The 15,892-nt window shown below is 32.2% G+C and overlaps 1 protein-coding gene across 1 annotated transcript; it reads left to right on the top strand.

Annotated features, from left to right (window-relative positions):
* Positions 1–832: 832 nt before the first annotated feature.
* LOC112528779 (protein indeterminate-domain 12-like) lies at positions 833–11,230 on the top strand. The gene is made up of 3 exons (XM_025139851.1): positions 833–1,037; positions 1,773–2,169; positions 10,393–11,230. The coding sequence occupies exons 1-3, from the start codon at positions 833–835 to the stop codon at positions 11,228–11,230; spliced, it is 1,440 nt and encodes a 479-aa protein (XP_024995619.1).
* The last annotated feature ends 4,662 nt before the right edge of the window (positions 11,231–15,892 follow it).

Raw genomic sequence — 15,892 nt, 5'->3', positions numbered from 1 at the left:
TGGTGTTCAGTTCGCATAATCTTTTTGAATGAAATAGAATCGATAAAAAAATTGGAATTTAATAGAATTGGGATTGAATCCAAAGGAATATGCCGACACATTTTATTGTCAAAAATTAAAATGAAATATGAAATTGAAATCCTTGGTACGTTTAAGTAATGGAGGATTCCTTGATGTATGGATTTGATAATTTAATTTTTAGTTGTTTAAATTTGAAATTTTTTATCATTCATACTTTTCCGTATGAAAGAAAATTTTGGATAGTATGTTGGTAATTTAAAAGCCTTAAAACTAATCTTAATTTTAAAAGATATTATAGTAGTATTGTTTCCTAATGAACTACAAAAACCCGAAGGAAGTTTGTATTTTTGTTGATTGAAAAAATCTATACAAGAAGAGATGAAATATTTACGATAAGTTAAAGAAAGAATAATCTAATTCGTAAATACCTAACAAAATTGGGAATATAAATTAGAATAGATGATGTGAAGAGGTAGTCAACAATCTTATAACTCCAAAACGAATATAAGGTAAGGTTAATATATTATATTATGATAACTATGAGTATGATGAAGACCCATGTTTTGTGCTCTAGTTTCTTGTTCCAAGACTCCCTTTCTCTAAGAGGCTTTTCCTTTGTCTTGGTCTTGTAACAGCAAATCCCAAGTTTTGTGTCCACTATGACTATACAGCCAATGAAACCAAAAACACAGAATTAAGAATAAACCCCATTACCCTTGCTTCTACCAATCAACAAGAAAACAAAGTTACATATATATATATAAAGCCTCCATCTTTCTTTTCCAGACTCTCTTTGTTTCTATCTAAAAAAATGTCAAACATCTCAGGAGATGGTGGAGGAGGGAGTTTCTCTTCTGGTGGCTTAGAGGATGATGGTCAACAAAGGCAACCACCTATGGTCAACTCTCACACTCACACTCACACTCATACTACTCCTCTTGATACTGGATCCATCTCTCAACAGCTTCTTCCAGATTCATCTAAGAAGAAGAAAAGATCACTACCAGGAACTCCAGGTATACTCTCTCTCTTTCCAGTTCCTTTTTTTAATTCAAAATCTAAACTGGGACTAAATAATGTCTTCTTGACACATATTTTCTTCAAATTTCGATTGTGGTTTTCATGGCTCTTTGTTACGTATGTGTCAGATTTAGCTACTTCCATAGCCATTAATGCTTTCTGAAGCTCTATGATATATCAATATTATTGATTGCCAAGGAATTGGGAATCATGGGTTGGTTTATGATGATTATTTCTGGTGAATTACTTACTTCTTCATATATATATATATATATATATATATATATATATGTATATGTATATGTATATATCTGTTATAAGTATGTTGATGTACAAGAGATTGATTAGAATTAAGATGGGAAATAATGATTGATGAATATGTTAGATAGCTAGGTAGCCAAGTAAAAGAGGAGACTCAATTATTGGTTTCTAGATTGCAATAATTGGAGTTCTCTTACCCTCATCTTTTTCTTCTACTTTTGTTTTTTGCTGATTCAAAACACATATCTGTACTGCTCCTATCAATAGTCTTTGTGGGTGTGGGTGTGGGTGTGGGTGTGGGTTCATGTTTACTCTTCACTATGCATCAATATAACAATTCCTTAATTAATTTCTTCATCAATGAATATCTCTTGGATCCACTTTCTTTAAAGATACTTTGTTCTTGATTAATTATACTCTTTTTAACCATATCATTTATGAATAACACACAATTAATTTGTTTTTCGCAGATCCAAATGCACAAGTGATTGCTTTATCTCCAACAAGTCTTATGGCCAAGAACAAATACGTATGCGAAATCTGCAATAAGGGTTTCCAACGAGACCAAAACCTCCAACTACACCGGAGAGGCCATAACCTACCATGGAAACTTAGGCAACGAACCAGCACCGAAATCATCAAGCGTGTCTATATATGTCCTGAACCATCTTGCATCCACCACAATCCGGCTCGTGCGTTGGGCGATCTAACGGGAATCAAGAAGCATTTTAGCCGAAAACACGGAGAAAAGAAATGGAAATGTGAGAAATGTTCCAAAAGGTATGCTGTACAGTGTGACTGGAAGGCTCATTCCAAAATATGTGGCACCAAAGAGTATAAGTGTGACTGTGGTACCATCTTTTCCAGGTTTGCATCTATCCCTCTTCCCACCTCTACCTATTTGCTAAAACCATAAAATATATCAAAATACAACAAAGTCTCGCTTAATGTAATAAATATTTCTTTTCTGGATCAATGTAAATAAAGTTTCAAAGCTTTTTATTTTATACTCATTGCCACTAATAATCTATTAATCTTGTAACAATTGATGACATGCATGGATACACGACGTCGTTTATGAAAAGAGTTGCGACAAAATGGACAATAATTTTCATAATATCCAACTCATCAAATGTTACAAGACTGCCTGTGAAAATACGTAAAAAAAAATAGAAAATTTTGAATACAAAAATTTGAAACTTTATTATATTGATTAAGAAAAGAAAAAAGAAATGGTTTATTATAATGAATAGGAACCAAAAAAATTTCATTGTATCAGATGAAGTCTGAATTGAAATGAACGAATTTGAGACAAATTGAAGTGGTAATGTTGAATGATATGAAAAGAATAAACCACCGGCCTAGAAAATATTCTTTAATGTCAACTGCTGATGGAAGCAGGAGTCAATTTGAGCAAATAATATTGTTATTAATGTCCATATTTTCTTAGTTTACTACTCATGCTCTCTACCTGCTCAACCAAAGTGATGAAGGCTTCCAAACTTAATAATTATATATATATATATATATATATATATTAATCTTTAGTTTTAGTTAATTAGACATAATAGTAAAACCATGTGATATATATATAACATGTATACGTACATGAAACCCACGAAGCATTATATATATATATATATATATATATATATATATATATATAAAGTTGTTATTTGGTTTTTTATTTTTTTGACATTTTCCCCTAATCTCTCTCCCTCTCTTTCTCTCTCTCTCTCTCTATATATATATAGTCATATTCATAGATTATTTTGAGTAGTAGATATTTGAGAATTAAAGAAGTGATCTTAGTCTTTTATATACGATCAAGACTGGATTTATTGGTCCGATTTTGACTGGTCAAGAATTACGGCTATGCGAAAAATAATAGGGGTAGTTTCGTAACTTTTACAAATAAGCAGCAAACTGGTTCATATGTGAACTTGTGTGATTCACATATGAACTATATGTTCATAAGTGACCCTATGTGATTCACATATGAACTAATCAACTGATTCACATATGAACCCGTACATATGTGAATCGGCTAATTAGTTCAAATGTCAACTAATTAACGGGTTCACATAATTCATATGTGAATCACACAGGTTCGTATATGAATTATATAGTTCATATATGAATCACACGAGTTCACATATTTGTAAGGTTACGAAACTATCATCTATCTTCCGTATACTCATGCAAGAAATTATTCGGTATTTCACAATTAGAGCCGCAAATGTTGATCAGATTAGATTTTCGTTAGTTTTTCATTTTTTTAGGTTTTCCTTTAACCTCGTCCTCTTTCTCTCTCTCTCTCTCTCTCTATATATATATATATATATATATATATATATATATCAATGGTGATGATACCCATATGGACATTTATGTGTAATTAAATAGTTTAAAACTTTACAAAGTCATTATAATAAAAATGGGTTTTTTAGGATGTCTAGACAACTTTTAATACCTGAAATACGACTTTGACGTTTAACTCCATTATATACAATTTTACTATTGTAAGTTGTTAGGATGAGAGTAGACGACTTAACATGTTCTATTAGGTAAGTCGGGTAATCTAAGATGATTCAAAAAATAAATGATGTTTTTGGCCTTTTTTATATGACGATTTAAAAAATTGTTATATAAAAAATGCTAATCGGTTTACTTATTATGTTCATTTGGGATATATTGTTCAATTTTATCAATAGAACTTGTTGACTCAATAACTTCGTCTTCATGACATGTTGTCATAACAATATATAAAATATAACCATGAATGATTATGAATATAATTTTGGGCTTATAAATAATATATATAAATGATTATGAATACAATTTTAGGCATACATACATATATATATATATATATATATCCAACGTGATACCCACAGTATGCATGTGGTACACTAAGATACACAAGGTGATGCTCACTGTACACATGTCATATTCTAAAATACACGATGTGATACCAATGAGATCCTAATCGTGAAAAAACATCTTCATCAATGTTATTAACTTCGAGTTCCTCGTCGAACCATGAATAAACATCTTTTGATTAAGGTAGAGACGACTCTAGGGAACGATGGTGAGGGTTAACATCGGTTGTTGTGGTCATTGAAACTGTGTGTTCGTCGAAATGGTGGGTTGAATATGGCAGAGACGACTCTAGGAAATAACGGTGAGGGATGATATGAATCTCATGTATTCGCCGGAGTGATGAATTGAATAAAGAAACTGCTCTTTTAGGGAGAGGGAAGAAAGAGAGAGTTTGTAGGTTCTTAATTAAGAATTATGGAAAGAGATAGAGAAAAATATAGGATTACCAACCCTTTCAAATTAAGAAAAGGTCCTAAAATCATGGGATAATTATATTAATTTATACTGAATCTTATCGTTATCACAAGTTACTGAATTATCAATTAATTAGGCCCCTATATATTTATATATATGGAATATATAAATAGATATGTAAATATGGAAGTTGTTAAACGATGCGTTTATAATCCTAATCGTCACAAATTTTGGTTGATTATTATATATTTATAATTTTGTTAAAGTGGTATTAATTAATTTGAAGAGATAAAAGCATTAAAATAGAAAATTGAAAAAAATAATGAGATGCACAGTTACGATAAAAAAATTATGTTTAATTTTTGTCATTATTGGCTTTCCACGCCTTCAATGGTGTTGAGCATATTCATTTTGTTTGTTTTTGAACAGTTATAACTTATTTTATACCTTCTTGGTCCCACATATATATATATATATATATATATATATATATATATATATATACCCTTTGAAATTTAGTCACCATCTTTTTTTTAATAAAGTAACATTTTAGTTCTCTCAATTTGGATTTTATATATATATATATAAGATTTGATTAGAAACCGTGTGAACATTTGATTAAGTGACATAATTGTCAAGCAGACTAGCCCGTACGCCTTCCCATATTTTCGGTCACATTCAACTATAAGGTGGCGTTTGGTTCGTAAAATGTTTTTGAATAAAATGAAATCTCTTTTAAAGAATTTGACTTTGAATGAATTGAAATAGAATGTTGTCAGGTTTGACCACATGTTTGATTGACAGACATTGGAATGGAATCTGTTTATTTTGTTTATAGAATGTAGTTTTGAAATTTGAATAAAATATTGGTAAATGACCAAAATGCCTTTTTTTGAAAATTTTATTTTTTTAAAACTAAAAATAATTTAACAAAATAATTATTTAATATGTGAAACAATATAAAATACACAATCCAAATATAACCATAAGCCAAACAACGTTACTAAATCAACGGTGGTTTAGATTGGTGGTGGTCCATGGTGGTTTGGATCGGCGGTGGTCCGCAGTGATTCAAATGGCAGTGGTCGGCAGTGGTTCAGATTGATGGTGGTCCACGGTGATTCAGATCGGTGGCAACTGGTAACGGTGGTTCAGATGGGTGGTTTTTCAAATCGTTGGTGGGTGGCGATGTCCAGTGGTGATTTAGATCACTGGTAGTCATCAGTGGTTGATAGTGGTTCAGATCAGTGGTGGTCTGTGGTGCTTTAGGTGGCGGTGGTCGAATATGGTTCAATTAGACGGTGGTTCAGATCGGGGGTGGTTTAAATCGGCGATGGATCAGATCGATGGTTGTTCTAATCAGTGATGGTCGGTGGTGGTTCAGATCAACGGTGGCAAGCGGTGATTTCAGATCGGTAGTAGTTGGAGATGGTTTAGATCAGTGGTGGTCTGTGCTGGTTCAGATAGTGATGATTGACAGTGGTTCAGATCGGTGGTGGTCCATGGTGATTTAGATGGCAATGATCGACGGTGGTTCAAATTACAGTGGATTAGAATGGTGGTGGTTCGGATCGGCGGTGGTTTAGATCGGTGGTGGTCGACGGTGGTTCAGACCAGTGGTGGTCGACTGTGGTTTAGATCGGTAGTAGTCGGCGGTGGTGGTCGTTGGTGGTTCAGATGACAATGGTTGGCGGTGGTTTAGATGGTTGTGGTCGGCGGTGATTCAGATCGACGGTGGTCGAAGGTGGTTGATGATGTCATGCTGGGTTTTATAAGATTAGAATATATTGGGTTAGGGAAATATTTAGTATTATGAAAATAGATAATTCTATTCCATCAAAATACCATGTGGTTGGTAAGGAATGTTAAATTCCATTAATTTGTGGAATTTGTAGGATTTTGATTTTCATGGAAAAAAATAAACCAAACGAGGGAATGAAATTTGATCAATGAAATTCAACATTTCAATTCCATTATATTTCTTCAGAATCTGCGAACCAAACGCTAAGTCACTTTCACTTATTCTCACATATTTTTACCTTCACATGCATTAATACCTTAAGGTTTTATTCATGCCGGTACAACTAGATAAATTGAGGTAATTGAAGTTGGGTGAATGTGTGTAAAGATAGGTAGGTGAAGGTAAATGAAAGTGGGTGAAGGTAAATGAAAGTGAGTGAAGGTAAATGAAGAAATGATACTATTACATAGTTTTACAAAAATGGACCAGATCATACCCAGATGCCGAAAATCAAAATATGAGCGCCCATCTTTTACAAAAAATGCACGCTATCATTTCCGTCGAATCAAAAGAGATCGATGGCTCTCACGAAAATAAAGAGTTGCCACGTAGACTATATATATATATATATATATATATATATATATATATATATATATATTGGATCGTATAAGACAATTTTAGATGAAAATGATGAGAAGATTTCTGAGTTTTGACTTTTTGATCAAATAGCTAAAACATGTGGACATTCATCTACTTTCAATTTATGGATGAAGAAAACACACACACACACACACACATATATATATATATATATTTATGAAAATATTCATTTGAGAAGTGGTAAGTATTTGAGAAATAAAGACATGATCCTAGTCCTTCATCTGGTCAATATTTACGGTTTTGACTGTGGAACATCGAATTATTCCTCACATGTGTATGCAGAAGATAGAGAGGTTGTCTTGTAACTTTACAAATAGGCGACAAACGACTTCATATGTGAACCCGTATGATTTACATATGAACTCTATGTTCATATGTGAACCCGTTAATTAGTTCAAATGTGAATCAGTTAATTAGTTCATATGTGAATAAGGGTTCATATATAAATCAGTTAACTAGTTCACATGTGAAACACACGAGTTCACATATGAATCCATTTGTCGCATATTTGTAAAAGTTACGAACTACCCCCTCTATTTTTTGCATAGCCGCAAAATTTTGACCAGTCAAAGCCTCAATTCTTGACCAATCAAATCCGACCTTGACCATATGAAGGGCTAAAATCACTTCTTTACTTCTCAAATATTTACAACTTCTCAAAATAACCTATGGTTATATATATATATATATATAGGCAAATGATCGTGTGAGAAGAAAAGTTAAAGTGATAAGCGTGAGAAGGATCTGGACCTTGATCATCTTTAATTTCAAACTCACTCATAAATTGCGCTTGATACTGCTATTGATTTGATGCATTTTGGTGTATCTCATCTTAATGTGCATCAATGGGTGAAGATTCCTTCTTACACTTCTCATCTTAACTTTTATTTTCACCGGAACCCAACCTTATATGAGAGAGAAAGAGATGAACGATTAAATGCAAACCACCCAATTTGTACAAATCGTGCAAACCACTCTTATTCGTCGATTTCAGTGTTTAATAATATGAAATTGTTTCATGAAATTGTTAAATCTTGTGAAATTATTTCATATAATACTTTTTTGATGAATTTGTTTCATATATGGTTATGAAATTATTTCATATAATACTTAATGAAATTTTAATGAAAAAAATGATTAATCAACCTCTCATAACTACAAAAAATGAATAAAATGAAAAATTATAGTTGATTGAATGAGGTTTATACAAATAACGTGGTTTGCAAAGTAAACCTCTTATATATATATATATATATATATTGAATGGTACTCGCACAATGCAGCGAGATATATCTTTTTTTAATATTTTATTTTATTTTATTTTTTGTTTGTTGATATAATACGATTTATGTGGCTTTGAAAAAGATAATGTTTTTACTTTTGAATAAAAATAAATTTGAAAAAAATATATCGATATTAATATCAAATTAACTATTTAAAAATTCTTGTTTTTTATATAATTTATTTAATTCCTTTTTATTATAATTTAATATAGATCAAATAGTGTAGTAATTTATTTTTTGTTTAACAATAAAATTTTTATAAAGATAATGATTCTGTTAGAACTCGATAATTATCCTAATTATATTTTAGATCTTTTATATTTTAAAATTAGATGTTTATCCTGTATTTGATTATGTTTATCTGCAATTAGTTATACGAATTCAAATATGAAGCTTTAATAAGTTGTACTTACGCACAATCTACTTACAATCTTGAGTTTTTAAGTAATATGCTATAATAAACGAGTACTTTGCGCATAAAAAATGGTTTTTAAGAGTTTTTGTCAAATGCTTTATAATATAGTATAGATATAATCATCTTTTACAAACAAAAAATTCTTACAAAATTATAAATCAACTTTCATATATTGTTTTACATATGAAATAATACGTGTAAATGTTATTCCATATGTGAAATATTCATGATTATTTTTTTTCCACAAACAAAATTGTTTTGAACATTTTACATATAGAACATCAATTTATATATACTGAATTGTGGCTAGCAAAAACGTCTGCTCTTGATTCCCTTTAACGGTAATTAAATAACTTGATAAGTTAGGACATTTTAGGTCCATGAGGTTTTTATTAGGGTAAATATAAAAAAACAGATAAAAGAATGAAAATACCCTTATTTAATAAGTGTTTTTAACGTTTGTTCGAAAGAGGGATTAAATCCGGATATTTTTACAAACTATAATAGCTAGCTATCTTGTATTTTATAAACTTTAGGGACGAAAAGTGTTATATCAAATAAGCCACATGAACAAAATTTGTAATTTACTTATATATATATATATATATATATATATATATTAAAGTATATATATAGAAAGAGAGAGAGCGCGACGGAGGTTCAGGGGAAAACTTTAAAAAACTGATAAACACTATGATAATTATTCATCTAGATGGTATACACATGTACATACAAGTAATTGAAACTGTTTTTTGGTTTTATGCATGTATACATGTTATGCACTTGTACATATCGAACAAATTGCTTTCAAATTACTTTTATAAACATATGCATATTTTCAAATAAACGGTTATCAAAATGTTCTTTAATTTTTTTACGGTTTTTCGTAAACCTTTCCCTACATATATATGAACAAAACTCTAAGTCTTTAACTTTATAGAACCAAACTTAAAATAGTGAATAATACTCTCAAACTTATAGAACCATAACTCTGAGTCATGTATATGTTTTGTAATAAGTTTTTTTGAGGAAATTATATATAGTCACTTTTAACAAGTTGTACATTTCCTATAACAACTTATTCTTTCATATCAATATAATTTTTGTCTCTTGTTACAACTTATACAACATACAATTTTTGTCTCTTGTTACAACAAAATTAAGTTTATAGAACATCTGTACAAATCTAAAACGTTATAATAGACTGTTTTATAGTATTCAATTTATAGGACCAAAACATAATGACTCCAATCTAAAGGTATTGTAATAAGTTTATAAGATGCTTTTAGACGTTTTAACAAGTTTTTTAGGACACTTTTAATATAAAACATCGCATTAACTATTTTATAGGACAGTTTTAAAGAAGTCTCCTATAACACATGACACTTTTTTAAAGAATGTTCTATAATATAGTTAATGCGATATTTTGTACTAAAAATGTCCTAAAACTTGTTAAGACGTTCAAAAGCGTCCTATAAATTTATTACAACGCTTTTAAATAAGACTCTTTATTTTTTGATACTATAAATTAAATCCTATAAAGCAGTGTATAATTAGAACGTTTGATTAGGTGCTATAAATGCGAATTTGTTGTAGTTTCTCATAAACTGATCCGCCTAAATAGTGTTTTGCTTTGGTTCTTCGAGAGTTGTGTAATTTTTTTTAAAATTTGGTGATCTTTTTTTTTACAGAAGGGATAGCTTCATAACTCATAGAGCCTTCTGTGATGCCTTAGCCGAAGAGAACAGCAAACTAACCCAAACCCTGCAACAAAACCATCACAGTACTGTTCAAAACATTAATCCCACAACCTCTATCACTTCACCGGAATTCAGTCATGGTGGCATGCCCGACTCTAAAAACCCATCGGAATTACTACCTCTAAACATCATGCAAGGTAGCCGTGGAAGCCTGTTTAGCGGCAGCCCTAGAAACGGCTCACCCTCGTCTCTCCAACTAGGAGGCACCACACTCTCATCACACCTAACATCAGCCACTGCCTTGTTACAAAAAGCAGCCCAAATGGGAGCCACCGCTAGCAATGGGAACAACAACGGTAATAATGGCGGCATGAATAACTATGTTACCACCATGGCACCACCGTCGTATGGTGGTGGTGGTGGTGGTGGTGCATACCACGGTGCTGATCAGAACTTGGTTGACCAGTATCACACTCATCATTCACAAATATCTGGGATCATCGGCGGTGGATTCTCAAGCCAGTTTCAAGAAACTTCAGGCATATCACGATTTTTTAACCCGAGTATTAACGGAGGAGGGAATGGCGATGGAATAGGAGGATATTCGGGGTTCATGAACCCTAGCAAAGAGGTCATGATTATGAACAATAATAACAACAATGGTGGTCATGATGGAAATCCGGGAATGAGTGATTCCAGTAATCCTTTGTTAAGGTTTAAAAGGGATGGAAATGGTGATAATTTGACTGTCGATTTCATGGGGGTAGGAGGAATGAGACTCAGGAGTTTCAATGAACAACACCAACAACAACAAGGAATGGAAATTTGAAAGTTTTGATTTTGGAAATAATAGAAGACATGCATAGGGGACCATTGTCAAGTGTATAAACTATATTGTGCATGTTGATATATATATATATATATATATATATATATATACATATATATATACATATATATATATATATATTGTCTCTACTTTTTTGGTGTAATATATTGCTATATTCTTGAACAAAGACTTCTTTTTCTCTCATTTGGTTTGAACGATGGTCATCGTGTTAACCCGGGTTTCTTTTTCATTTATATGAAATTCCTTGTGATCCTCTACACATGCAATTTCAACATTTATCTATATATAAATACATGTTCACATAAGAAAGCTTGATAACACAAATCTTATACTTGTCACCTTTTTAAACCATTTTCATTCCTTTTACCTATCCAAATACCTATTTGAAACTTCTAATATTTCTCTCATCTAAATCATTCCTAAAGATGAGAAATAGCTTAAAAGTCGGATTTTGACGATGTATATTACAGTGGCGCTTCACAACTGTGACAAGCAATAGTAGTGGTTGAAAAGAAATCCTTATTGGAGATTTGCCAAATATGTGAAACATGAATGCAGATTTCAGGCTAGGGGTGAACAAAAAACCGTCAACCCGTGAAACCCGCCCAACCCAAACCGCTAACAACCCGATTAAACCCAACCCGCCAAACCGCTAAACCGCCAAACCGCTAACTGCCAAACCGCTAATTAGAAGGGTTGAAATTGGGTTGGCATAACGTAACCCAACCCAAACCGCCAACCTGCCGCTAATGTATATTTTTTTTAATAAAATTATGTATATATATAGATATATATATATATATATATATATGTGTGTGTGTGTGTGTGTATGTGTGATATTTACAAAAATTAAGAAGTGTTTCATGTTTGTTTGAAAATTTGGTCTTTAAATTTTTAGCCCAATAATCCTTAAGCCTCCTTAATCCTTTGACTTAAATCTTATGTATTATGTTAGCCCAAGTACAAATAGGCCAACAGCCCAACAAAAATAGCAATTGATTTAGTCATTTAGAAATTAACTCAAGTCTCAAACACAAGTACGCAGTAACACAACCCTACCCGTCTCTTTCTCCTTCTCGGCTTCTCCAGTTCTCCTACGTCCCTTACAACCTTACTTGCTCAGTTGCTTGCTTGCTTGCTTGCGGTTCAACCTACCGAATACCGTCTCCTTCTCCTAAATCTAATCCCTCCGTCGCCGTCTCCTAAATCTAATCCCTCCGTCGTCGTCTCCCTCCGTCGCCGTCTCCCTCCGTCGCCGTCTCCCTCCGTCGCCGTCTCCCTTCGTCGCTATTGTCACTCGTAAGCAAGTAAGGATCCTTCTTTTTCACGTATTTTTGTTATTTATTGTTGTGAAGCAAGTGTTGAATAATTTTTCATGCTATCTTAATTGACRATGTTAATTTYTGAAAATGTTAATTTCTGAAAGTATTTAATTGTTCATTGTAGAAGAAAATGTTCATTTCTGAAAATGTTATCTTAATTGACGATGTATAGGAGCAATGGAAGATACTCCTAAATCTCCAAAAATYGAAGATAATGATGAACCAAACACGTCTAAGAAAATGGGTGGTAGAACTTCAAACGTTTGGGATCACTTTTCAAAAAAGGACTCTAGATGTTTTTGTAATTATTGTGGAAAAGACTATGCTTACCATAGTAAGAAAATTGGCACAAGCTCAAGGAGAATGCAACATCGGAGTCGGGAAGGTCAAAGACGGTTGTACTTGATTGAGTATTTAACATATGGAAATGGGAAGTCTATTGCTCGTATCAAACTTTTGATTTTTGAAAATTGATTTCAAGACTTGAGGATTTAGTCTTTATATATATTTTTGGATGATTGTAATAACTAATGACTTTGTTGGTATACTTTTAGTATTATTTATCATATTTCATTTGACAATTTTATAAGATTTAGTAACCCGCCAACCCAACCCAACCCGYCCTAACCCGCAAGGGTTGGGTTGGGTTGGGTTATACTTTTGAATGGGTTGGGTTGGGTTGAGATTTTTCAAACCGCCGTAATTGGGTTGGGTTGTAAAAACGTCGTAAACCGCCCACCCAACCCGTGTTCACCCCTATTTTGTACATTACTATTTACTCGTGGTTGACTTATTAGCACCAGTTATTTTGGTTGTAAAACTGGATCAAATCATAAAAGTTTGAAAGTCTTGGGGGCCAAAATCTAGAAAAAAGAAGGAGAGGGGTTTACATGAAAAATAAAGAAAAGCTAGAGGGAATTACGGTTTTGGTCCATTGGTTTCTTCAGGATAACAAAATTGGTCCTTTAACTTCATTTGTTAGAGTTAAATACAAATTTGGTTCTTGTGGTTTATATAAATTAATGAGTAAGATCATTTAAAAGGATTATCAACGAGGTGCGTCCCTTAGTTTTATTCTTATAACAGATCTGGTCTCTCCTCTAACTTATTTAGTTAACTTTCTGTTAGTCGGGGGAAATTTTGTCATTCATCATCTTCTCCCTCAACTTCAATTTTCAATAAAGAATTTGGTTGTCAAACTACTTTTCATTTTATAACATATTTAGTCCCTCAAACTAATTTATATTATTATAACAGATTTGATCCCTCTCTAACTTTTATTTTTAGGATTTGATCACTTTTTTTAATCAATAGCAAATTATCTTTTCCGTCCATTTGGTTTGTTAAAAAATTCAATTTGCGTCCTTGTGGTTTAGATATTTCGGTTTTCATCCCTGTAGTATGTAAAATATTGCTATTTTTGTTCTTATGATTTATAACTTATTGTTGTTTTAGTCCCTGTGATTTACAATTTTGTACTATTTTAATCCCTTGTACTTAAAAAGGTAAGAATTAGTTTAGGAACAAAAATAGTGATGAATTACAAACCATAGGGACGAAAATAACAATAAATTACAAACCATATAGACGAAAACCGCAATTTCTAAACCACATAAATAAAAATCAAAACTTTTAACAAGCTATAAGAACAAAGAATGTAATTTACTCATTAATCAGTAAAAGTTGGTGGTATAGACATATATCTTTTAAATATAATTAGAAACGTAATTAAAAAAAATTCAAAGTTAGATTTTCCCATGAAATATTTTGATCAATGCCTTATTTTAATTAGTTGAAAATTAAAAAAAAAAAAAAAGTAAAATAGGGTATATAAATTATTACATAATAAGATATAAAAGCATGAGTNTACTTTTGAATGGGTTGGGTTGGGTTGAGATTTTTCAAACCGCCGTAATTGGGTTGGGTTGTAAAAACGTCATAAACCGCCCAACCCAACCCGTGTTCACCCCTATTTCAGGCTTGGTCAAGGCTGAGGATTTCATGAAAATGAAGAGAGAGGAGACAAGACAAGTTTGGATAAGAAGACAAAGTATGAAATGTCTCTTTCTTCCCTCTCAAGTCTTTTTCACACACTCTGTAACACCTCAAACTCACATTGCATATAACACATATTTCATTCACATAATACATGTTCAAGCCCACAAAGGTCCAAAGTACAAGAAGCTATAATACAAAATACACAACTCAAAAATTCCAAAATACATACTCTTGTACTACATATCATCTTAATATCAAAATGCATCCATCTATCTTCATAAGGCTAAGCACTTAGAGAGATAATTCACAATTTGTCTTTTTCCTTACTATCATCATAACCATCATTTCCTGCAACATATATTTGAAACACAAAATGAGGGTTAGACCTAAAGGTCTAGTGAAATCCCTTTTTCCATGTAGTTGCAGGTTGAATATCACCAAAACATTATTCAAATAAATTCATTTCTCATAATGAAGTATAAATCCACACTCTGTTTATGTCCATCGGGCTTCTGGTTCAAAGACCAGACTTAGAAATATTTCAACAAACAAGAGGACCAGAGCTCTTCTGGTTCCTCTACCAGAGCTTTTGGTTAAGCCAACCAGAGCCTCTTACTTAAGTAAAATCTCAAAACGTTTATAGAACAACACTATAGATAATAAAATAGCTTTCCCAAGGATAAAAACATATTTTAAAAAGGATCTTGTATGACTAGAGCTCTGGTTCTACTAGCCAGAGCTTCTGGCTCAAAATGCAAGACTAACCAGAGCCTCTGGTTCAACGCAATAGGCCAACCAAAGCCCCTCTGGTCTATCTCTTTTTTTTTTTTTTAAATCCAAGTATAAAACTTATTGAAAACTCATTTAAAGTATAATTTTGATACAGAGCTCTCATCTATAGATATAGAGCCTTTGGTTCAACTAAAACATTTAGTAAATACTTGTATAATTCTCAAATCATCATCCAGAACCCTCTGGTTCTACTATGAGGACCAACCAAAGCCCCTCTAGTTCCTTTCAAGAAACAAACAGAGCCTCTCTGGTTCCTCTTAAACCAAACACTTGTTCCAAAACAGAGTTTATCCAAAACCATTGGCCATAGGCTAAGTTTTTCCCTTCTCAATAACATCAATACCATCATTTCTATTAAGAGCAACATCTCTAAGTCCTCAAATCACAAAGAAGTAAGAACTCAAATCTGTTAGCATCAATTTGATGCTAAGATCAGTTTTATTAAGCAATCGGGGCTAAGGATGTACACCTGAAGATGATGTTGTGCCAAAATGTCTAAGTCTGGAAGAAGACCAGCCGCTGTGCTAAA

The sequence above is a fragment of the Cynara cardunculus genome, assembly GCF_001531365.2.
Source record: "Cynara cardunculus var. scolymus isolate 2C chromosome LG 15, CcrdV1, whole genome shotgun sequence".
Classification (NCBI taxonomy): domain Eukaryota; kingdom Viridiplantae; phylum Streptophyta; class Magnoliopsida; order Asterales; family Asteraceae; genus Cynara; species Cynara cardunculus.
The sequence above is the reverse complement of the archived record's forward strand: the minus strand, read 5'-3'. Positions and strand labels throughout refer to the sequence as shown.

What these genes read in the sequence shown, in the direction of transcription:
- LOC112528779 (XM_025139851.1), top strand. Translation starts at nt 833, where the DNA reads ATGTCAAACATCTCAGGAGATGGTGGAGGAGGGAGTTTCTCTTCTGGT. An exon ending in ATCACTACCAGGAACTCCAG is followed by an intron (nt 1,038 to 1,772) that starts GTATACTCTCTC and finishes TGTTTTTCGCAG; the next exon opens with ATCCAAATGCACAAGTGATT. An exon ending in TGTGGTACCATCTTTTCCAG is followed by an intron (nt 2,170 to 10,392) that starts GTTTGCATCTAT and finishes TTTTTTTTACAG; the next exon opens with AAGGGATAGCTTCATAACTC.